The 24,293-nt window shown below is 48.2% G+C and overlaps 1 protein-coding gene across 1 annotated transcript in view; it reads left to right on the top strand.

Annotated features, from left to right (window-relative positions):
• Positions 1-24,293, top strand: part of Tbc1d22a (TBC1 domain family member 22A) — a 273,067-nt gene that overhangs the window by 216,230 nt on the left and 32,544 nt on the right. The window contains exon 12 of the mRNA XM_028753701.1: positions 6,945-7,040. Within this exon, the coding sequence (XP_028609534.1) occupies positions 6,945-7,040 (96 nt within the window). The remainder of the gene's footprint in view (positions 1-6,944; positions 7,041-24,293) is intronic.

The following is a 24,293-nucleotide window of genomic DNA, read 5'->3' as shown; positions in this document are numbered from 1 at the left end:
CTCGGCAGGTAAGGGTGCCTGCCACCATGCCTACATAACATGGGATGTACAGGGTCCCTCGGCAGCTAAGGGTACCTGCCACCATGCCTACATAACACAGGATGTATAGGGTCCCTCGGCAGGTAAGGATGCCTGTCATCAAGCCTAATGAGCTGAGTCTCATGACCAGAACTTACATGGTGGAAGGAGAGGAAGGACTCCCCTAGGTGGTCCTCTGAGTTCCACATACGTGCTGTACCATGCATGTGCACATCCATATGGTGTGTGAGTGTGTACGTACACACAGAGGCAAATACATGTAGTAAAAAATTTTTTTAAAGGAAATTGTGACACAGAGGGAGAGAAGATTAGTTAGCTAGAATAAAGATTTAAAGACAATCCTTTGCCCACAGGGATATAAAATATAAAAGAAATGGGGGACAGAATGACAAGAGCCCAAGTCAGCCTCACCAGAATTCTGAGAAAATGCAGAGACCATCAGAGGGACAGGTGAGTTCTTGGTGTGAAGTTAACAGATCTGATCATGGTTTCCTCTCATCAGAACTGACCCTAGATTCCAAAAGATAAGATCTCTCTGACAAAATAACCATCATAAGGAAACTGCACAAGACCAAAGAACATTCTAGAGGGCAGCCAGAGAGAGTTAGTTCCTGGGCTGAATAACAAATAGACTGAGAGCATTAAATAGCAGACAGTAGAATACGGTGCAGTGAACTGTTGGACATCGGACAACTTAGGACTGCCCTGAGGATGGCAGGAAAGCTGGGTTCAGGATTTCATGAAAAGTGGTGACAAAAGGCAGGACAGGTCTCTGGACAAATCCAAGTGAGTGTTGCTAGAGAAAGCAACACAAAGGGCATCTCGGGTTCTAAGGAAGATAACCAGGATGAAGGGGAAAGCAAAGTGTGTCTTGACTGTGACCACAGTGAAGGCATTCCTAACTTTCTTTGTTGATTGGGACTAAAATGAGGATAATGATTAATTTTCTTTTATTGTACATTTAGTGTGTGTGTGTGTGTGTGTGTGTGTGTGTGTGTGTGTGTGTGCTAGCATAAGGAAGTAGAAATGGAAGATTTTAGGATAACATTTTCAGTATCGTCAGAACAAATGACATTTTTAGGGACATTCTGGCAAACACTGTAATTTATCTGAATCCTGAAAACTGTAAAACACTGCTGAAGATAAAGAGACCAGAGTGAGTGAAGGGTCAGAAAACTCAGGGTTTCTAGGCTGGGCGTGTGTGCAATTACAATGCACACAGACATAGCCACGCATACAGGAACACAGATAATCATACAGAGACACAGGCATGCATACACACACATAGACACACACATAGACACGCATGTACACACATACACACATGCACACATACACACAGGTTGATCTGTAGATTTACAGGCTCTTTTGCAGTAATTGACAAGCTGACTGTGCAGTCCATACAGACTGGAGGAGATGCAAGGCAGCAGCACTCTGGAGAAGGGTAAAAGTGAAAGCCAGGGTGACCTCAACCTTAACTCAGGGGGTGGGTGTCAGCATCTTAGCAAATCGTCGGAGCAGTGTCCGTGTGTACAAGCACCCCCTCAGCTTCTTCACACTTGTGAAAAGGTGATTGGCAATGGACCAGAGACCGAAACAGAAAATGTAAAACTCAATAGAAGCAAACCTTGTGTGCCCTTGAGTTGGAGAAAGGTTTCTTAGATGTAACAAATTAAAATGGAACCTCCAGCAGAATTTAAGACTCATTTCCCCAAAGTCACTCTTCAGAATGTGGAAAGACAAGGTCTAGTCTCCTCACATTTTTCCAACAGAGGCTTGCAAGAGACTTACCATGATGAATATAAGAAACACTCTGTAAAACTCAAGAATAACAAACAGCCAGAAAAAGCTCCAAATACCAAAAGATGTTGGGGTCACATGAGGGATGCTTAGTCAGTGGTCGTTTTGGAAGTGTGGCTAGGTGCCTGGAAGCCACTGTGAAACACTACCACAGGCTATTAGAAGCTCAGTTAAACAGAGTTGTCTGGCTCTGTAGAGTGCTGGCTTGGGCGGGATGCAGCATGAACTTCATTCACCCCCCCCCCCGAACATAAAGTGGGAGAGCCACTTTGGAAAGTAGTTTGGTGACATGTGTCCATGGGGAGACTAATGCATAAACGTGCACACTACTCTGCATCGTGGTGCTGAGCCGGAAGCAGCTCGATGTCTTAAGATAGATGAATGGGCAGATTGTGATATGCCCATCCAGGTAAACATGCCTCAGCATTTGCAGGGAATAGATACGGGGAAACACCTCAGTGTTCATGGGGAATAAATTGTGGTCTGCCCGTACAGGGAATGGAAAAACAAACTGGTATGCAGTTCAAGGGAATGTTCTATGGAATTTGCAGAGAATGAACGCTGGGTGCATAGAATATGACAGACAAATTTCAAAATAATAGATCTGAGTGAAAGACATTGGGAAAAACAGTCCGTACAGTACAGTGGCGTCTCTATGCAAGTGTGAGTCATAAACTGGTGTGTGTTGAAGAAGAGCTCAGTAGCTACCTGGCCCTGTGGGATGACTCGTAGATGGCCACAAGGACACATATGGGTGATAGATGTGTGCACTATCCTAACTGTGATGATGTTTTCACAGGGCACTCATAGTAGGATGTAATTCATTTTAAAATAGATTACGAGTAAAGCTGATAGACGATCATTGGGTTTTGCTAGCCCACTGCTGCTCTAAGCCAGAGACTTGCCAAGTGGATTGCCTGAGATGAAGGGGGTGATGCTTATTGACAGTAATATTGAAGACATTTTGAATTCGTATGCACCAAATAACATACCTTCAAGTACAGAAAACAAATTCAGCAGAACCATGAGGAGGAAATAAATCTACTATTGTCATAGGGATTTTTTTTAAACACATCCTTATTTCCTGGTAGATTGAAGATTATTTAACACTGTGAGTTAATTTTCTTCAATAAACATATATAAATTGCTACTTCCAAGAATTTCAGCCATGTTTTTAAGAACAGCAGACATTTTATGGCATTACTTTTTCTATGGATATCTAAAGGAAACATTGACTCACCCCAGACACCAGCAAAGCAAAGGAAGGACCATGTCCAGGTCAAGTTTGGTGAACCAGGTTTGTTATGACTACTTACAGAGTGTGGGGTGGTTCACGTGGGTCACTCACTGGCAGCCTAGTCATATCAGTTGTGTCAGAGCCAGGACTGTGGCTTCACTGTTCACGCTCTGTCCTCCAAGGATGCTGCTTCAGGAAACATTTGTGGAAGCTGTGTTCTATTCCAACCCAAATCCAAATTGCCTTCAAAGAACTGGAATCCTTAAGTTCCATCCTTTAAGAACTTGATTAACAGCAGTCAGTAACTCAGAAGATAAAGGGGAAAAAACCCGTTCATTTTCAGATTTGAAAATGTACTGATAAATCAGGTATGATCCAAAAAAGACATCTAAAAGCCAGTGGCATGTTCTTAGAGACTGGGATGATGGAGCTTCATTAAGACTGGAGTACCACTCAAGTGTGGCTTCTGAGGATGACTGACAGACTTGTATTGCTTGCGTGTATCAGAAAGAAAAAAAGCCAGACACTAATGAGCTTGCAGCCAGCTCCCTTAAATTAGAAAAGGAACTGGAAAAAGACAGTACTTCTGTCTGTATTTGATCATGCCCACACCAGACTACAAGGGAGCCACATTTAGAGGAAGGAATAATCAAGGTGAGGGAGAAGTTGACAAATACCCATTGTCTTAGTCAGGGTTTATTACTGAGAGGAAACACCTCGACCAAAGGCAAGCTGGGGAAAAAAGGAGTTATGTGGCTTACACTTCCATATCACCTGCTGCTCGTTATTTAAGGAAGTCGGCACAGGAACACAAACAGGGCAGACAGACAGGATTCTGGAGGCAGGAGAGGACACAGAGGCCATGAAGGAGTGCTGCTTACTGACTTGCTTCCCCAGGTTTGCTCAGCCTGCTTTCTTATAGAACCCAGAGCTACCAGACTAGAGAGAGCACCACCCACAATAGGCTGGGTCCTCCTCCATTGCTCACTAATTGAGAAGATGCCTTCAGCTGGATCTCATGAGGCATTTCCTCGAGGGAGGCTCCTTCCTTTCTGATAACTCTAACTTGTGTCAGATTGACACAAAACCAGCCAGAACACCTATCATCAAAATCTTAAGGTTTTTGTTTGTTTGTTTGCTTGTTTTTGTTTTATTTTTAGAAAACTTTGAGCTTAAACCAGATTAACTGCTAAGATGGAGAAATGGGCAACTAAAGTAGAATGAAGAACTCTAATAGGGCCAGACAGCAGGAGGGTGATGAGGAGGACTGTAACCTCAGGGCTAGCCTTGGATACTTAGTGACACTGATCCTGTCAAAAAAAATAGTGTGTGTGGAGCACACATTTCCAAATAGGATATTACTGTTAAATTCACAGAAATCTAGAGGAAAAAAATATATAATGAGCAAGTCTGAAAACTTTGATGAGACATGTCTGGAAAAAAGAATATACAAAACTCTGAAGAAGTCTGGATTGTTTTGTAACCATAGAGAAATTAATTCAGGGGTGCAGTTTGTCTCACAGAGAAGTCATCAGACCCTGCTTACTACATGGGAATCAGAAAGAAACACATCCCAAACTTGTGTGTACCCTTCTGAGAAAGGAAAGGGGAAAGAGGCTAACAGCTGGATGCTCAGACCCTACAAAGAAGTTAGAGAAAAGCTGTCTAGAGTCGCATCTTGCAGAGTGGGTGCAGTCAGGACCTAGATACCATTAGAAGCTGTGACCAGACGCAGTTTATGCTGAGCTGCAAGGTTGGTTCAGTCAAAGGAACTCTCAGGGTGTCTTCTTCATCACCAGATGAGTGAGTACCGTTTATCATCTTAGTGGACACAGACATCATCTGTGCCAGTGATTAGAACTCTCTGGAGCACAAGAGACTTTCCTAACCTGCTGTGAAGCCAAGCCTCAGCAGACACCATTCTCTGCAATGAAATGACGGCAGCTGATCCCTCACAGCCAGGAAGTAGAGGCAAAGTGGCTTGGCTGTTCAGATTGCTAACACAGCGCTGGGCAGGGAGTGCAGGGAGATGAAGCAACAGTGCCCACCCCTAGTGCCGAGAGTGGTCAGCCAGCCCTGCCCAGGGGCCTCCATGTCACTAAGACCAGTGACCACACTCCCACTCTTCCTGCATGGGGCCTCTGGGCTCCCTGCAGCTCCCTGACCACTGTCAGTGTGCCTGCTCAAGACCACCTCTTAACTCCTTGCCCATCCCACACTAAGGCTTAGGAGAGTCACAGCTGTCCTGTCAAATGTGTTCTGCTGCAGTTGCAAAGCCTCTCATCTTGCAAACCTGACCGAGTTAAGATTCTTCCTCCATCTTCCCCTTAGACCTTGAAGTCTCACATGCAGCAGTATACTATGGGCTCTCCCTTTAATGCGGACCTAGAATGGGCGTGCTAGTTACAAGCTCTTGTCCCCTTTTGGTGCACATCAGGTTTTGTTTTCTTTCTTTCTTTCTTTGGTTGGTTTTATTTTTCTGAGACAGGGTTTCTCTGTGTAGTACTGGCTGTCCTAAAACTCACTTTGTAGAACAGGCTGGCCTTGAACTCAGAGATCCACTCTGCCTCCTGAGTGCTGGGATTAAAGGCGCCACCACCACCACCACCACCACCACCACCACCACCACCACCACCACCCGGCTTACACCTGTCATTTTCTGCTGGCTGTGCCTCAGGCTCGTCCTGAGCACTTCCTCTCCACCTTGCCTGTGCCCTGTTCTCAGTAGGAAAGCAGTGGAGCCTCTTGATTGCCTGCTTAGAGCTTTCCAGGCTCATAGGGACACCTGGTGACATGGGCCCTGCAGATGTGTCCCCTACAAGCTTTCCTGCACTGCCAGCCTTGCTGTCTGTCATAGCCATGCTGGTCTTAGTGTTTCTGGACAGTACCTGGCACTCTCTGACCTTGAGACCTTTGTGTTTCTGTTGTCTGCCTGGCACTCCCTCTTGGTTCTTTGCTTGAGTGTTTCTAAAGCTGACTGACCACTGTATAGAAATTAGAGCAGGTCCCTGAGCATGCACAGACACCCCTCTTGTTATCCTTCCCCCTCGCTTGCTGTGTTTCTTCCCAAAGCATGTCGCCTTCTGATGCACTGCATACTTACATTGCGTAATATGCCAGTGACAGTAGCTGCATAGGTATGCATGGACATGGCAGAGCCATGACGGTAACAAACTGAGCCCTAAGCTTGGGGACTCCTAATCTGAGTAGTTGGTGGTATGGCCTTGAACTTAGGTAGGAGTTGCAGGGGGTGAAGGAATGAGATCCTTCTAGAAGGGAGCTGTGCAGGCCAGTGGGGTGGTCTGGACAGTTCAGTAGGTCTCCGTGGGTGATGGCGGTATAAGGTGGTAAGAATAGAGGGAGGGATGCGTCCGCCTGCACTGGAGAGAGACAGAAGGGTGGGAATTCGGGTAGAAGCCACTGGACTTCCTGTCCTGCCAGCTGCATTCCCTATTGACGCCCACACAGCAGACAGCTCTCCATTGCTTGTTTGGTGTCCCTCTGTGCCTCCTTCCTCACTCTCAGGCTTGCTTTCTCCTCTGGGAAGTAGAAGCTGCTCTCCAAAGCTCAGGCTTGGTACCTGGTGTAGGATGGGCATGCAAATCTACTGGCACTGTCCCAGGCTGCCGTCATTCATGACCAAAGCAAGTTACTGTCCCTGACATTGTTGAAAGCCTAGGCTGAGACCCGGTTTACCAAACTGCGGGTGTTTAAATTGGCGATTATTGTAATGAGATGGCCATGTTGGAGTGTATTTTCTGAGTGAAAGGGAATTTTCCCCACGCCGTGGCTGGAGAGCCCACCCAGATGGCTTTACCCATCAGCTGATGGCTCCGTGCACTAAGCGACTCTCTGTTTTTTCTTTCAGTCTGAACCCGAGGGCTTTTCTCATTTCCACTTATATGTTTGTGCTGCTTTCCTCGTGAGATGGAGGAGAGAAATTCTAGAAGAAAGAGATTTTCAAGTAAGTAACTGTTGTTCCAAAGAGCCCGAGTTAGGATTTCTGTTGGGAGAAAGGTTTATTAAATTCTAGTTCACGCCTGATTGGTGGAGGAGCTGTGAGGAACACTGCTTGTGGCTCACCCTGACGTCCTGCTGCTGGGCAAGCTCCTCCTGCTGGGACTCAGAGCTGAGGGCACTTGGCCACCATGGTGTGAACTGGGCTGGCATCATGAGCTATTATGTATCATGCCCCAGGCTCCCTGAGCCCCATGTCCTCACCTGTGTGACCCTTGAGGGCCTGGTGTAACCCCAGTCCCCAGGGCCCTCCTCATAGGGCCTTTGATATGTTGGGGCCTGAGTTGGAAAAGAACCACTTGGCCTGAGCTCCCATCTAAGAGTCACTTGGTAGCTGTGTGAACTGGAAGGCACTGTTTAGTCTCTTTGTACAAGTCCTTTCCCAGCTTAACTGTAGAGCTGTAAGGAACCCACTTGTCATTGGCCAGTTGACCATGTCCTGCCAGCTGTGTGTTCCACCAGGAAACCCCATGGTCCAGGTTCCCAGATCCCAGACTACCAGAGTCCCCCAAGAAGTGGCCCAGGTATTGTGAGGACTGTTGACCCTTCCCAGGTGTGAGAGAGTCCTTGAGTCCGCTCCTAGTGGGCAAGGCCCTTGCTGGGCAGGGTGGGACAGTCTAGGGTACAGCAAAGACACCAGCATTGTAGGGACAGAAGTCTACACTATCTGTGGTCACTCCCTTGCCTCCAGCTCTCCATAGGCTAGGTGGCCTGTGGCCCTGGGGTTCCCAGTGTGGTAACTTGTGGCAGCTCAGTGATCATGTTTCTCGGCTCTGTGCTTATCAGATGGTTCTGAGCTCCCTGCTTCCCATCTGATGGCTGTCAGAGGAGTCAGTGAAATCCTGCACAGTCTCACCGAGGTCTGCCGAGACCTCAGGGGTAACAGTTGTTGGTCTTGTGTCCACTTGCTGCAAATTAGAATGCTCTGTGTAGGGAACCTCACTTGAGCTGCCCCAGCTTCCTCAACTGGTGTGTGAAGACTCACTCCTAGTGAGGGCAGCCCAGATAAGGGCACGGTAGAAGGAAGGCCCATGGCCAAGTGAAGGCATTGGCCAGGGGAAGGAGCTGCCGGTGCTACCCTGGGCTTGACAGACAGAGAACCAGCCTGCCCACCAGTCCATAATTGCTGCCCCTGTCATTACAGAATTCAGTTGTCCTGTGAGCTGCTCAGTGTGCTGACTGTGATCTTAGGCTGGCTGAGACTCCAGGTGCCCTCCTTAGCCTCATGTATATGGTTTATAAGTGGTTGATATGAACTGGCTTCCTGCCCCACTAGGTGTATGCGAGGTTTCTGGAGCTGAAGCCATCCGGCCTACCTAGCCCTTCCTGCATCCTGAGAACTTGGAGGCCCTAGGGAGCATGACTTGCCCTGTCACCAAGTGATTTAGATTAAATGCTCAGCTCTGGCTCCCACAGTATGCTTGTTTTCACCATGACACACTGGGAAGCAGGGCTGGCTCTACAGGTACCTGCCTGACCTGTTACCCTAACTGCCTGCGTACAGAAAAGGGCCCGCATTCCTGATGCACAGTGGCTACTCAGTGCATGTTGAGTTCCCACTGGACAGTATGCACTCCTGGCCTGACTGGTTCCCAGGAGCCTCCAGGAGAACTTATGCCAGACTCACATTGCTGCCCCACTTCCTGAGGGTCAGAGGTCTCAGCTGAAGCAGGCTTTCAGGTTACTGCTGTCTTGAGTCTGGTCTTGGTAGCTGGGCACAGTGTCTAAGGAGGCTCTAGGTGGACTTTGCTGCCTTCTAGGTTAGGTCAGCCTAGGGTTGGATGTGGATGGCAGAGAACTCGTTCTGGGCACAGCCATGTGCTTAGGGGATGTTCCTCCCACCCCCGCCCCATTTCTACAAAAATATCCCTGCAAGGACTCTAGACCATATGTGCTAAACAGCCACTTTTAGTAAGAGGCTGGCTGTACCTCTCTCCACACACTGGCTAAGACCAGACCAGGAACACATGGTCTCTTAAGTGCAGCCTTTATCTTGTGAGGGTATTTAGTGATGTGTCACAGCAGGGCCTAAGCCCCTTGGGAGGTGATCAAAAGGTATGTGCAGTTACTAGACACTGGAGTGGCTGGGGACACTGTGGCCATGTGTGTGATAGACGGGACCCATGGCATCCTGACAGGCTGCAGTGATGGCACCCCCTGCTCTTGCTCAGGCTGCATTTATTTCATCACATGCTTGTTTAAGTACTTACTGTTTGGCTGCAGTTGTGCTGTTGTGGTTATGGGTTCACATGAGAGGCTGAGTCCAGTGTGTTGCTGTCCTTCTGCGTGTGTCATCACTCACCATCCTCCTCCTCACACAGCTTGGGGTGAGGAGGATGGGGGCAGGACAGTACAGGGTGTGGTGCTGCCTAGATGCCATCCTTGCAGCTGGGGTGTGGATGGGGAGGACAGGGAACCACGGTACCCTGTGATATAATGATGTCCTGGAGGCTGGAGAGAGTGTGTGTCATGAATCCAATGTGTGTTGTGGAAAACTGAATTACATGAAGAACCCTGGGGTCCTGGTGAGTGCCAGGGATTGTGCTTGCCACTGTGACATTTTAGGAAATGATTCTGCCCTGTGGAAGCAGGGTGGGGTGAGCCTCTGGCAGTGGGGTGTTCGTGACAAATGGCTGCCACATCCCCTACTCTGTTCACTGGGATTGGCCGTGTAGGTAGTCCTGTCATTGATGAGTTGCTGCCTGTCATTTTCATGGGCATAGGGTTGTGCTTGAGGCGGAGGCACAGGCACTGGCCTGCAGGCCAGAGCATGGAGGTGGCAGCTGGGGTGCTGCCTGTGGGCTGGTTCTGTATGGTTCTGTAGACGTGGCGGGCCAGCTGGGCAGTGTGGGACAGGCAGGGATTCTGCTTGTGCACTGGCCCTTGGGACCCTAGGTAGAGGCTCCCCCTGAGAGTATATTCATGGCTTGGTGTGTAAGAGTCTGTGTACTGCATGGCAGTGTCCACCTACAGGCACCCTCCTTGCTATGTCTGGTGTGCTCCCAGGACATTACCCATGATGCCATAGGCTCTGCACAGTGTATGTAGCTGGGGTTTCTCCATAAGCTGCATTATCCCTGCCAGCCAGTGAGGTCTATATTCATGTTTGTCCTTCTTCAGCCAAATTTTAAAAGGGTCTTTGGGGTGAAAGGAGCTCCAGGGTATAGAATATTTTGTATCCCCTGGGGGTGGGGAACACTTGTCACTCTCTGCCTTCCTTGTTTTCTGTAGATTTTTGTTTGTCTGTTTGTTTGTTTGTTTGTTGCAGTAAGTATTTTTGGGAGTGAGGAGAAGGTAGCCTGTGCCTTCCCTTAGTGTCTGCTGTTCCCTCCAGGACACATGACCCTACAGTGCTGGCTGCAGTGTGACACACACTTTATAAGAGTGTGACACTCTTGAGTGGCTGCATAGCAGAGACATAGACCATGGGCAGAGGGAAGTAACATTTCCAGAAAGAGCAAGTGGGTAGAAGAGCCTGACAGTCACAGTGAAAGGACAGGGGCTTCATGGTGAAAACAAAACTTGCAGTTCCCATTCAGGTTAAGTAGGGAACATGTTCTGTGCAGTAGAACAGTCTGTGGGGGGAGTCAGTGTGGATCCTGTGTGGTCCATGCAGACTCTGGATTGGGGTTGCCACCTCAGCTCAGAGCCAGAAGGATCTCAGATGGGTAGTGGACAGACAGCCGTGATGGTGCAGGCCCTTGTGCCTTCTGTGGTGCTGAGTGGTAGCCGCCAATGTTTCATCATGGACGTCATGAGCCTTGCACTTCTTCACCTGTGTGAACATACAGAGGGACCGAGCAGAGCACCTTCAGGAGGAGACCAAGTCTTGTTCCATCTGGATAAAATGACATCACCCTGAGACTGATCATGAGGGGGGCTTACAAGCTCTGGGTAGAAACTAACTTTTAACAGAGATTCCATCTTTTAAGGTGCTATAGCATTTGCAGAAATAAGTCTGAAAGTTTTCAGAATCAGAGTAGCTATCCATGTAGGCTGACTTCCCCAACACAGCTCTTCTAAACAGACACCCAGTGACTGCTCCAACTTGAGACCCACACCACAAGAGGAAGCCCACACCTGACACTGCCTGGACAGCCAGGAACCAGAGGTTGGATAGCCCAGAGACCTAGGATAGAACCAAACTGGAGAAAAAAAGTCAATGAAATGATCCCTAGTGATATTCTGCTGTATCCTTAGACAGGAGCCTAGCATGACTGTCATCAGAGAGGCTTCATGCAGCAACTGACAGGAGCAGATGCAGAGACCCACAGCCAAACATCAGGCAGAGCCTGAGGAATCCTGAAGAAGAGGGGGAGGAAGGATTGTAGGAGCCAGAGAGGTCAAGGACACCAGGAGAACATGGCCACGAAATTAACTAACCAGAGCTCATAGGGGCTCACAAAGACTGAAGGATGACAGTCAGGAGCTTGTATGAGTCTGACCGAGATCCTCTGCATATTTGTTAGGGTTTACAGTTTGTTTGACTGGGACTGACTCAATGGGGGCAGGGGCTTTCTCTGACTCTGCTGCCTACTGTTGGGACCCTTTTCCTTCTACTGGGTCACCTCATCCAGCCTTGAATGAGGGTATGTGCCTAGTCTTACTTTGATTTACTGTACCATGTTTGGTTGATATCCCTGGGTGGCCTGCTTTTTTTCTGAAGGGAAACAGCAGGGGGTGGGTAGCTCTGGGAGATAGAGGAGGTGGGGGGGGGAGAGGATAGGGAAAGGAGGGAGGAGAAACTGTGGTCAGGGGTGTAATAGATGAGAAAAGAGTAAATAAATAAAATTAATTTTAAAAAATCAACAAGCTGGGAAACAGATGACCAAGCTTCAGAATTAACATGGGTCAGGGTGAAAATGATCGTGGGGTTACAGAAAGGATTTTAGACATGAGACATGGCTGCTACCTGTAAGTAGATTTCAAGCTCAAGTGATTCCATTTAAAACTTTCCAAAATAAACAATAAAGTTCAGCTTTAGCTCAAAACAAAGAGAAATGAAGTCCGTTTATAACAAAAAAGAAATCAGTAAGTAAAAATGTATGGGTTAGAAACCAGAGTTGAGGATGAGGGAGATGACATAGTGGGTAAAGCACTTGCCATGACTGCCAGAGCCCATGTAGAGCTGGACACTGTAGAGCATGTCTGTCACCCCGCACTCCCCTCCCCCGCCGTGAGGAGGAGACAGGAGGATCCCATGAGAGACAGCTAGTCTGGTGTACATAAGAGACCCTGTCTCTAGAAGATGGAAGGCAAGTTGTCCTTTGGCCTCCATCTGAACCTTTGACACACATATGAGAGCACACACACACACACACACACACACACACAATTAAAAAGAAAAAAAATGGAGCTGATAAGCAGGTTGCTAGTGTATTTTGGAGGATTTAAAACTGCCAGTGACAGGCAGGCCACCAAGCAGGTGTGTGGAGAAAGAGGAGTTTAGCTATTTGGGAGAACAGGCAATGCTAAAGCTGCCTCCGTGATTGTTTTTCAAACCTGCAGCCTGGTAGATCCATACTTTGTGGATGTGTAAGATAAGGCTGGAGCATGCTGTTACTGCTGGCCTGTGTCCTCACACCGTTCCCACAGAAAGAGAGAACGTCATGATCCATTTCACAGAGCTCAGACATGTCAGTCTGTCCTAGTCTTGGACACTGGACTGCTGTGCAGTATGCCTCTGCCTGCCCATCTGTCTCCCTCCGTGTCTGTATCCATCCCTGGCCTCCATACATCTCTGAGATGAGATAATTTATAAATAATAGACACATATTTTTCATAGTTCTGGAGGCAGGGATGTCCAAGAGCTCCACGGTAGGCCTGAGGTCTGCTTCCAAGATGGTACCTTGGTGCTTTGTCTAAATGTCCCTCAGGCTGAGAATGGAAGGGACCAGGGCTCAACGCCTTGGTAAGGGTGTTGCTCTGCTTGTGAGGGGGACTAAATTCCTGGAAGTAATAACTCCTCTTAGTACTAGCGTCTTGGGGACTAAGTGTCCTCACATGAACGAACGCTAGAGGCATTGAGACTGAGGCGTGGGTTACATGAGGTGTACGTGTCAGGCCTGTCTTACAGATTTACCAGACACCAGCTAGGAACATAAGCATGACCGAATGGAGGTTAACTAACATGAAAGAAAGCCCGTGTGCACATCAGATAACAGTCTCTTTCCACTCAGAGTCTAATACAGATGCTCTTGAATTTATCAATACACTGATCTGGTATTTCATATCCATGTTTACCTGGGTGTGTTGAGCTAGTTTGCTGCTTGTATGTCTGTTTGTACTGGAGTCATATACATCTGGGCTCCGTTAAAAGAGCTAATGACTAAGCCCTGGTCATCTTCATGCTGAGTGGGAATGTCACTGAGACCTGACCAGATCAGTAGGAAGGAAAGGCACGCAGGACAGGCTCCCCACGTCTTCCTGACAAGAGATACATGGAACATACACTCCCATCAGAAAATGAGGGCCATGCCCATTAGAGATCCAGGATCGTAGGTGTTTACTGTGGCTGGGCACAGGGCATTGTGTGCCCTCTAAAATCAGGTAAGAAACGCTGTGTTTCTTTACATGTGTGTGAGTAGTCCAGGTAAGCTGGCCTGATCTCTGCCTTTAGCACCTACAGAGTAGGCCAAAAGCTATGTTCCCAGATGCCATGCAAAGAGTAACTACTTTCCTACCCACTCGTAATTGTTACAACATCCTGTAAATGAGCTAAAGGCAGAGTCAGAGAAAGAAGAACAGCTCTATTGTTAAGTAGAAGTAGCAATATTGTCTTAGAGTGCTGAGATGTCTGAAACTGGCCGCCTCCACTCTACTCCATGGGATGGAAACAGGAGTGCATGTCATATCTGTAGTGTGAGGAGGCAGCATGGGAAGGCTTGCTTTCCCCTACATGCACACATGTGCACATACACACCGTGGACATTTCAGACATATGAGCTCTTCAGAGTAGGCCAGTATCAGCTTGTGCCCTGAAGGCACACACTTCTTTCTTCTGTAGGCCCAGCCCTATATAAATAGCTGGCATAGGACCAGGGGAAGCAGGCATAGCAGAGAGTCAGACCCTTTCCCTGAAGTAAGAGTCTAAAACCCTGACCACACAGGCAGGACTGGGCTCCTGGGTTCTTGCTTGTCTGTGACTTACCCAAATAGAACAAGAGGCAGAGCCTCCTCTAGAAGCACACATTTAGGGTAGCATTTACGTTACTTTTATGACACTTGATACTAAAATGTTGGTTTTTAACTGACAAGAGCCTCAGGGGAATGTATTGCCCTAGATTATTCTGAGCATGTACTGACAACCTAAATGTTTATTTGAAACGTCACAAATTAAAGGGCAGGTAAGAATCAGAAATAGCTTTTTGGGGGATGGAGTTCTCAGCTGTAACTAAAACACATCCTGTGACCTTAGTACACAGGGTATCCACACACAGAACGAATTAAAAAGAAATGTCCCCATGGAAAATGAATGAAGACACCCAGAGCGGTCAGACATATCACTGAAAATTATGCAACCATTTAGAAAAAAAGTCCAGTCATTAATATAGAACTGAAAATGAACACTGGCGATGCTGTCTGCAGGCAGCGCTTTGTAAAGTGTACTTTGAGATCAGCAGGTGTAGAGCAGAGCAGGCACTGCCCCTGCTGGAGGCCGAGGTATAGAGCCTTTCTGGAGACCTCAAGTCCACGGCTGACTTCTGACCCAGCACCAGCCTGTGATCCATGGAGAACAGGTTACTTACTAGCTGTCTCCAAGCCATGTGAATTACTGTTTGGAATACTTTATAACTACCCAAACTGGTCTTAAATAACCTTGGTGGGTTTGGAAATTCTGGGCACATTTTCATGGAGAAACCTGGCCCAGAATTACATTCCTATACACATGAGCAGCAGTGCAAAGATGATCCCAGATTGGCTTGTTTGAAGCTTGGAGAAGGATGAACAAAAGGAGCCACAGTGTGGTCAGTATTCAGATGAGGTTAGTAGTGTCTAGGTAATTTTATTCTCTTGTTTGTCCCTTTCCCTTCAGTTCCCCTGCTTCCAGCCACTATGCAGAGTTGTGATTCTCCAACCAGGGCAGTGCTCACTTTCAGGACAACCCCTTCTCTGTGAGTTCATGGCTCAGGATTGGCACTGAGGGATGCTAGGCTCTGAGCCCACAGGCTTCATGGGATGCAGTGCAGGAGTCAGGCATGTGGGCAGATGCACACATGCATGGAATTTACTGGTGGATGTAAGGTGAGATATGTGCCCCACTCTTCTGGGGACCTTGTTGCTCACAGGTGCCTGTGTACAGTGATGGATAAGAATGTGTTTCTCTCTGATTCACAGGGGAGAGCCTGGGAGGCAGAGTGAGAGTGAGGTGGGGGCAGGAGACCACACAGCAAGGCAAGCAGATGTTGCAGTTCCCCCCACAGATCCCAAGCTGTATGAAGTGCTGGGGTGGCTGACGCTTTTTCTTTCCAGTAGCCACTGTGAAGAAACCTCTAGAACCATAGGCCATCCATGGATGACTGTCAAAGCTACTCCCTGAGACAGGCTTCTTCCTGATGTCATTAGTGCCCCATCTACAGAGAAGAGAGTTTTAAGAAATCATTTCTGAGAAATGGGTGTGGAGTCTTTCTACAAATGGATCAAACCCCAGCCTATCACCTTCCAATCCCCTTCTATCAAGGCTACGCCCCAGAGCCTAGGTCTTTTTTGGAGCCACCCAAAGATCTACCCAGCTCCACTCCTGAATCAGAGCTTCCTTACGTGCCCAGACCTTAAACAGAGGAAGCTCTGGTAAGAAGCCACCAGAAAGACTACCCTCACCCTATGCCCGACAGCCTGACTTTACCAAAGAGCAGGATCCTGGCAGAAACCCCGCAGCTTCAGCTTGCAGATGGGCCCTGCCTTCTGGGCCTAAGACACCATCCCTGAGGAATGCACAGCCTCCTGGGGCACAGACCCTGAGCTTCCCTTTGTTGCCTCCTGAGCAGCCACTAAGCAGTAGGCTCCATTGCTGAGGCCTTGACCTGTTGTCATGTATGGCATCGTAGTAATTGAAGTTGTCTTCAGCTTGGTGATAGCTTTGAAATTCTGCCTGAAGGTGTTGGGGAGACCACTTACCCCAGACTCCAACCTACTTATTAGAAGAACCATTCATAGGTCCTTGTGGACACTTGTCTGCTGGGAATGGGATGAGGAGGGAACATCCCCTGACACCTGTCCTGTAGGCATAAATCCACACAACTTCTAGGTGTCCGTCTCAAATGCAACTTATTCATCACAGAGATGCAGGCAGTCAGGTGTCTTTTAATGCAGTTTATTGTTCACACATAGAAAGAAGAAACAACTCACAGCCAGTGAACCTGACGACTAATGATCCAACTGTAAGTGATGCCACTGGGATCTGGAGGCAGGACTCACTCACAGACAGCAGACAGTAGATAGAGGTGGCACAGTTTGCTAGTCCCACTTCCCAGCACACAGCAAGACCATGTGTCTGTCCACTGGTGAGAAAGGGACAGCAGGTGCACCCTGCAGCAGGTGTTCCTTGAGAGTGGCAGAGGCTAGGGCTGTTGTGTTTTTGAGGCCAGGTCAGCCAGGATGCCAGGTACTCAAGGATCACCAAGGTCAGAGCCAGGCCAGAGGCAAGAGATCCTGCTAGGAACTGGTAGCTGGAAAGGTCTCTTACTGCTGGAGTGCCTGGTGTGAGTGCATTGAGGTATACTGGAGACCAGCATCTGCTGAGCTGACTGCAGCCTGGCTTTTTATTGCTCTTGGGAGGGGGAGGCTTATCTTGTCCAAAGACTCTTATGCTCCTGCTTCTGATTGCTGTTCCCAGAGTGCTGCTGGCCATATGCAGGTGCTTGCTTCTGATGTCAGCTCATTCTGACGTTAGAGCACTGAGATGGGTCCCTCTGTCTTGTTTTCTTACTTTCAGTTCTAAGTGTTCACTACAGTGTGTTTTTCCTCCTCTCTTGAGGAGTCTGTCCACTTGTACATGAGCCACATAGGACCCTTGTTTGGAAGTCCCCAATCCCTCCAGCCACTGTGCCTTGAGCCTGCCTGTCCTTTTCCCTCGAACCCTTGAACCCTAGCTTCCCATATGGGGCTAGGAGCAAATATGGAAAGACCACTTGGAGATGGCAGGGTGGATGGCATTGTTCCTGGCATACCTGTATCTGCCTTATTGCAAGGCCTTATAGCATCTCTCTGGATGGACCACCGCTGTCCTCAGGTCTGGCCCAGCTAATTATTCAGAGGCCCTGTCCTACCTCCTGGGCCATCTAGCGGACTTGAAGCAGGATGCACTTTCCTGTCCAGTGCCTAACTGAATGTATGAATAGCCACTGTAGGCTAATGGCTTTATACAGGTTGATGTCTCTCTTACACAGTGTACCCTTAAAGCAGCAAATGTCACAAAATGCCAAACTAAAGATCATCTTCTTCATCGTTTCCAGACATTTTTAAAGACAAAATTGGTCAATTGAAAAGAGATCTTAGAAGTGAATTGTTATTTCTTCTTTGCTCTGGCAGGTTGCAGCAAAGTGAAAGGTAGCGGTAGGCAGAGGTGCCTGTGGTGCTGAGTAGGCAGGGCCCTGTGCTGTAGTGTGAGTGTGTGGTGCCTGGCTAGTGAACTGTGGTGTGCTGAGTGGTACTGTGTGTGCAGCACTCGTGTGCTGTAGTGTGAGTGTGTTGTGTGAGGCTGATGTGCTGTAGTGTGAGTGTGTTGTGTGGGGCTGATGTGCTGTAGTGTGGGTGTGTTGTGTGGGGCTGATGTGCTGTAGTGTGGTGTGTGGGACTCATGTGTTATAGTGTGGGTGTGTTGTGTGGGACTCATGTGTTATAGTGTAGGTGTGTTGTGTGGGGCTCGTGTGCTGTAGTGTGGGTGTGTTGTGTGGGGCTCCTGTGGTTGCTGGTGTATTTTAGCTACTTTAACTTCTTGAACAGGACCTTGGGGCCCAGGCCCTGGCCTGCCATGTCCTGATGAGAAATAGTGAAATGCATAAGGGACACTGCCTATACTTTCCGGCCTTGTGCCGGATCAGTTGTAGGTACTTCCGGCCTCAGACATCCTTGCAGAGAGAGGACAGATTCCAGAGCACATACATGGAGAGACCCTACTGGCAGGTGGATCCTGGCCCACAGTAGGGCCGATGGACTAACAGTGAGATGCACAGTTATGTTGATAGTTAAGAGGAGGGGCTTATGGGAGGTAAGAGACAGCAGGCCTTCCCTGAGTTGGGGAGCATACAGGCACGTATCTAAGTATGTGGGGTGGGCAGGCTACAGACAGCAAACGCTGTGTCTGAGTGTGTGGGCTATGCATTCAGCAGACCTTGCTCACCCCAGGCTAGCTCCGTGGAGCCTTCTCTAGTTCTCTGTCTACTCTTGTCCACTGAGGGCTCATCCTCAGGGTCAGGGGCCATGTAAGACAGATGACAGAGCATCAAAGGTGGGTATCAGCTGCTGCTATGTCTCTCAGAATGAGAGGGCCAGAGTGCTAAGAACACAGCATATCCAGGAGAAGCTGTAGGCACAGCCTGCAGTATAGCAAGGAACAGCTGGTAGGGGTGGGACCTCTGAGCAGAGGCCCCGCAGGCCTGCAATGTGGCTGGTGGCTGGTAAGCCAGCTGGGTAGGAGCTGTGTTGAAGGAGGCAGAGGGATGTCCAGAAGAGCTGGGCCCAGAAGTGGGGGGACAGTGGCTGCAGGGTGAGGGCACAGACTGCTTGGTTGGCAGAGAGAGATGGTTTGGGTTCAGGTGAGAGCTGTCTGAGAGGAGTTGGAGTGTAGACATGGGCTGGTGATTCTAGGCCACTGGGCAATTGGGAGGACAGGTAAGTTCAGCTGTAGAGCAGAACAGAGCCTGCAACTGCAGGGTTCCCAACTGGGCAGCTGCAGGAGTGTGGGGACAGGGAAAGTCAGAGTGGCCACAAGGCCTGCTGGAGAGAAGGGCCAGGCCAAGCCTTAGATGTAGGAGAGGGCTGGAAATGTCTGTGTTAGGGAGGGAGTGGAGAGACAGAACTTTGTGATTGAGTTACCTAACTCCCCCTGGGGACTCAGCCTCAGCTCAGCGCTAAGCAAGGCCTGCTTCCTTCAGGCTCAACTCCCAGAGATCTTTGTACTTTGAGGACAGCTGTTGCTGCCATCCCAAACTTTTGTTATGGGACACAGTTTTAATGGAAAATGAGCAGGCTGAGTGTCATATCCGTCCTTGTCTATTCCCCACCACCCCCAGCCCCCGTGACCCATGCCATGGTAGAGTGTTTGTTTCTGGCCTGCACATTCAAATATGGGCAGTAATTTTCTTTTCAGACCTCAGAAGATGTACCCTCCTTATTAGGCCCTACTGCTCATTATGGTAATAGCGGCAGGCATTGAAGATCTGAGCCATTTCTGAGCGAAGTATCCTGTGGGCTACAAAGTTGAATAGCAACTTTCTTATCAGGAGAAGTGATTAAAGGCTGAAGATGAGGCGTGAGGGAAGATGAAAGGAGCAGATTGTGGGAGACACTCCCGGTGCCTTACAGTCTTTAAGTCCAAGAGAAGTAATGAGCGCTGCTTTCCTGTGGCTCCGCTGAACAAGGACAGCACCAGGCACACCCAAGAACACCCTCCTTGCTGCTGTGCGATATGACTTGCAAGGACAGCCTAATTTCCTATGGAGCTCTGTACCAGGCCTCCCAGCCCTAGCTAGAGGGGACTTTGTGGCATACTAGCTTCAGGAGTGTATGCCATCAAAGAGCAGGGCCAAGCACAGCTCTGGAGCAGTGCTAGGAAGCCATTCCCTGGGGCTTGCTGCCCAGGAGAGTGGCAATGCTGATGCAGGGGGGTGCCTCTTTACAACCTAGATGGAGGTCCACAGAGAGAGGCAGCACTGAGGGGGTGTTCTGCTGCATCTGAATTTCTTATCTGAGAAGGAGGGGCTCAGCCTGCAGCTTCTGCACAAACATGAACACACACACACACACTCACACACAAAGCACCTATGTGGATATACAGGCAAGTGAATGAATACATGCATATGTGTGTGTGTGTATATATATATGTGTGTGTGTGTGTATATATATATATATATGTATGTATGTATATATATATGCATATAAGCACATGTCCTACTGACACAGCGTGTACACACACACACACACACACACACACACACGAACACATAAGCATGCACACTCATGGAGACATCTATCCACAAGCATCCATCCATTCCCTCAGTATTTTTTTAGGAAACAAGGTATGAAGAATGTGGCTGTTCTTTTCCTTCTTGCTGTGAAAAAACAAACCCTTTCTCTTTACAAATGAGAAACTCTTGCTGAAATAGTCATAAGGAAAAATGATTTCCTTTGGCACAGTGACCCTGTGCTTTAGCTATTTAGTTATTATGTCTTTGAGGGACATCTGACTTTCATATAAGGCCAGCTCACTCCTGTGTTCATAAAGGAAGATGCATGTTTGTGTATGGGAAGGGGGAACCTCTGTTTCATGGTCCTTCCACCAACTGTCATGAGTGGCTGTGGCTGTGTGTTCTCTAGAGCCAGGGGAGGTACGTGGAGTGCACTTGCCGAGTGTGGGCTACCCATGGGCAGGGATGGCTGAGTCATTTGCCTTCTTAGGAGTACCTGGTGGCCCTTCCTTTGGGGACATCCAGTCTTGACCTTTGTCCTGAGTTACCTCCGCAACCTTCTCAACACCCCACTGTCCTCAGTTTCTCACTGTTTACAAGAGGATAGTGGCTGGTGGAAAAAGGAGTTTGCCTGTCCCCTTCTCAGACCCAGAGTTTCTGCTCCTGGCCTCCCCCTAACCCTCTTGGCAGAGGGACCATGTGCCCTCTCAGTAGTCACCTACCTTGGAGAGGCATGAGGGCTGCGTTAGTTCGGGCTTACTGTAGTCACTTCCCCTTTAAGAAATGAACCCACAGGCAGTTCTCAGAGAAAGAAATGGAAGTCTAGAGATTGTAGAAAATGAGTTTGAGTCCCGTGACTGTGCTCAGACACACCTACATATTTTATTAAGCCATCTCTCTCAGTGTTGGAGTTTACCTTCTTTGGGGGATGAACAGCTACAACTTCATGCATAAGCCTGACCATGGCTGGAATAACGGTCAACACAGACACTTGAAGTGTGAGGTGGTTGTTCAAGGTGGCCAGATGTCGGCGCACCTTCAAAGCCCATGGGAAAGCTCAGTGTTTCCAGAGTCAGGTATAGTTGGTGAAGAAGTGCGAACATAGCCAGATAACCCTAAAGATCATCTGTGTATGGTATATGCCTGTGTCTGAAGTGGCTGTGCTCATCTCCCATACCTGCTTACCAGGTCTAGCCTGCCCTCTTTTAGACATGTTGCTGAGTCCTGTCCACTGGGTGTTTTGATGTACAGTGTGTTATAACTTCATGCAGATAGCAGAAAAAGTTTGAAGACTGTCAACCATTTAACCTCATTGGGCTTAATGAAGGAGATCGAAGGACCTTCAGGGTGTGCCTGTTCCCCAGGAGGAAGCCAGAGGGGACCACTGCAGGGTGGCATTTCCTCAGGTTTATAAGCAGGGCTCAGCAGAGGGGCCTGGGTGATGGGGGATGCGGGTGGGGTAATGGTCCAGGTTTCCAAGTCTGGATTATTCTCCGTCTCATCAAATTCATCCTGTGTTCTCCCTGCCCTGCTGCTTCCACATGCCACCCTTACATGATGTCACCTCCTCACACTCTGCAGGAGCTGGCTCCTCGGTTCCTGCCCTGCCTCCTGCGTGCCAGAATGCAGTGGGCATTTTCCTGGAGTATCCACTGACCACACCACTCCTCTGAGTCACATACATGAAAAACTGGGCTAAGAAACGTGTGGTGGCTAGGAGAGTAGTACTATTACAAGAACAGCTATAAAACAAGAGGGCATGGATCTGAAGAGTGGAGAAGAGTGTATGGGACAATTTGGAGGGAAGGAAAAGGAAGGGAGAAATGTAATTAAATTATAATCTTAATTAAAAAATAAGGAATTTAATTTGTTTAAAAAAAAAAAGAGGAACCAAGTACTTTTTACCACTACAGCGGGAAAGATGTCTTTCGGGCATCAGTGACAGCAGCTCTGTGGCTCTAACCTGCCCACCTGAACCCCACTCTGTTCTGCCCAGCCTTTCCAGCACAGTGGCCCTACAGCCCACTACCTGACCATGCAGGGCATGAGCTGCCCTTCCCCTGTGTCTTCTGCTTTCCCTCAGCTGTTATAGTTGTTTGCACATAAGGAATCCCCCTAAATCTACAATTTAAAGGCTTGATCCCAGCTGGTGGAGCCAGTCAGCGAGAAGTGATTATTAGGTTCTCAGGCTCTGACCTAATCAATGAGTTATCCATTGATGGGTTTGTAATAGGGCGGTAGTGCTAGGAGGTGGTAGAGACTAGGAGGCAGAGTCTAGTTGGAGGATGTGGGTCATTGGGAAAATGGCTTTGAAGAGTGTGTTAGTCCCTGTCTTTTTTTCTCTCACCTGCTTCCTGGCCTCCATAAGTTAGACAGTTCTGCCCACCATGCCCTCCTACCGTGATTCTTCTGCCTTGCCTCAGTCCTAAGAGCCATAGAGTCAGTTCACCAGGCCAAATGCACCTTCGTATCTTAAGTTATTTTTCTCAGGTGGTTTGTCATAGGAATGAAAAGCTGGCCACCATGAACAATTGTTACAAATGGTCTTTGCTGTGATTACCTGACCATGTAACTGGTTTACAGGAGGGCCTTGGAGAAGTCTGGAGAGGTAGGCTCTAAGCCAGCGGTTCTCAACCTATGGGTTGTGACCTCTCAGAGGGCCATATAACCCTTTCACAGGGGTCTCCTAAGACTATTCGAAAACACAAATATTTATATTACAATTCATAACAGTAGCAAAATTACACTTATGATGTAGCAATGAAAAAAATGTTATGGTTGGGGGTGACCATAACATGAGATTTAAAGGCACAGCATTAAGAAGGTTGAGAACCAATGTTCTATGCAGAGCTTAGTGGGTAGTTCTCAAGGGAGTTCAGAACCCAGAATGAGGCTAAGAATGCGAAGAGTAAAGACTGCTCATAGGCTTCCAATGAGAAGGAGAACTCTGTTGGAAAGTGAACCAGAAGCCATCTGTATTACACTGTGGAGGAGAACTTGTTGACATTTTATCCATGCCTGGAGACTTTACATAAAGCTGAACTTGGAAAAAAATTCAAGACCACAAAGCCTCCAGGCTTTGACATTGGCATTTCTGGCTGTTTCCAGGGTTTCATTGAAGATGGTTTAAACAGAGAAGGGTGAGTAAAACTTTGTAACTTGTCTGGAAGAGAAGTGCATGTAAAGTCAAGCCTGCAGAACCTGCTGCCTAAAGAGATTAGTAACATCAGAAAGAAACCAAGGACTTTGCACCAGGACAGTAGAAAGCTACCTCCAGGGCATCTCAGGAATGGGAGTATTCTTCCCATGACACCACAGAGTATAAAAGTATTAATACATTAAAAAGACTTTTCTTTGAGAAGGATGGCCCACCCAGGTACGCTATGTACAAGGGGCCATCTATGACGATTCATTTCATCGTTCTGGTAAGCCCAGATATACAGGCTATTGCAGCTGTGGTCTTACGAGCCCTGGCTGCTGCTTGAAATCACTGCCCCATGTGCTGCTGACTTTTTAGACATGGTGAATGCAGGTGGAAGCCTCCTCCCAGGTTTTAAATGAAATATTGGGAGTCCAGGTAAGATGTAGCAGTAATATCCCCCATACCAAAGGGCAGCACATGAAGCTATGCTACTGAAACTGTTAGATGCAGTGAAGATGCAAGGAAACTGGAGATGCCAGAGGTATGGAGTGTCTGCCATGGAAAGCTTCAGACAGTGAAGAGAGCCATCCAAGGAGAAAAGCCATGTGTTCTATAGCTGGCAGAGCTTGTGTGGAGCTTCCAGGCTCATTGGAGCTTCTAGCATGCCACTGTGACCCTGAATGTGCATCTGAAGCTACAGGCTTTGTTTACACTGCTAGGTTTCAGTCCACTTCTCTTTTTTCCTTCTCTGTCTTGTCCCTTGCTCTTGGAATGAGAGTGTTTCCTCTAGGCCATTGTGTGTTGGAGTTACAGATTGCCATGTTGAGTTACATAACAGCTTAGCTAAGAATTCACAGTGAGTCTCAGAGAAAATTTCACTTGGGTTCTTGAGCTGAACCGTTGAAGATTCCTGGCTATGGACTCAATGCAC

This window comes from Grammomys surdaster, unplaced genomic scaffold (assembly GCF_004785775.1).
Source record: "Grammomys surdaster isolate TR1022 unplaced genomic scaffold, NIH_TR_1.0 125953, whole genome shotgun sequence".
Classification (NCBI taxonomy): domain Eukaryota; kingdom Metazoa; phylum Chordata; class Mammalia; order Rodentia; family Muridae; genus Grammomys; species Grammomys surdaster.
The sequence above is the reverse complement of the archived record's forward strand: the minus strand, read 5'-3'. Positions and strand labels throughout refer to the sequence as shown.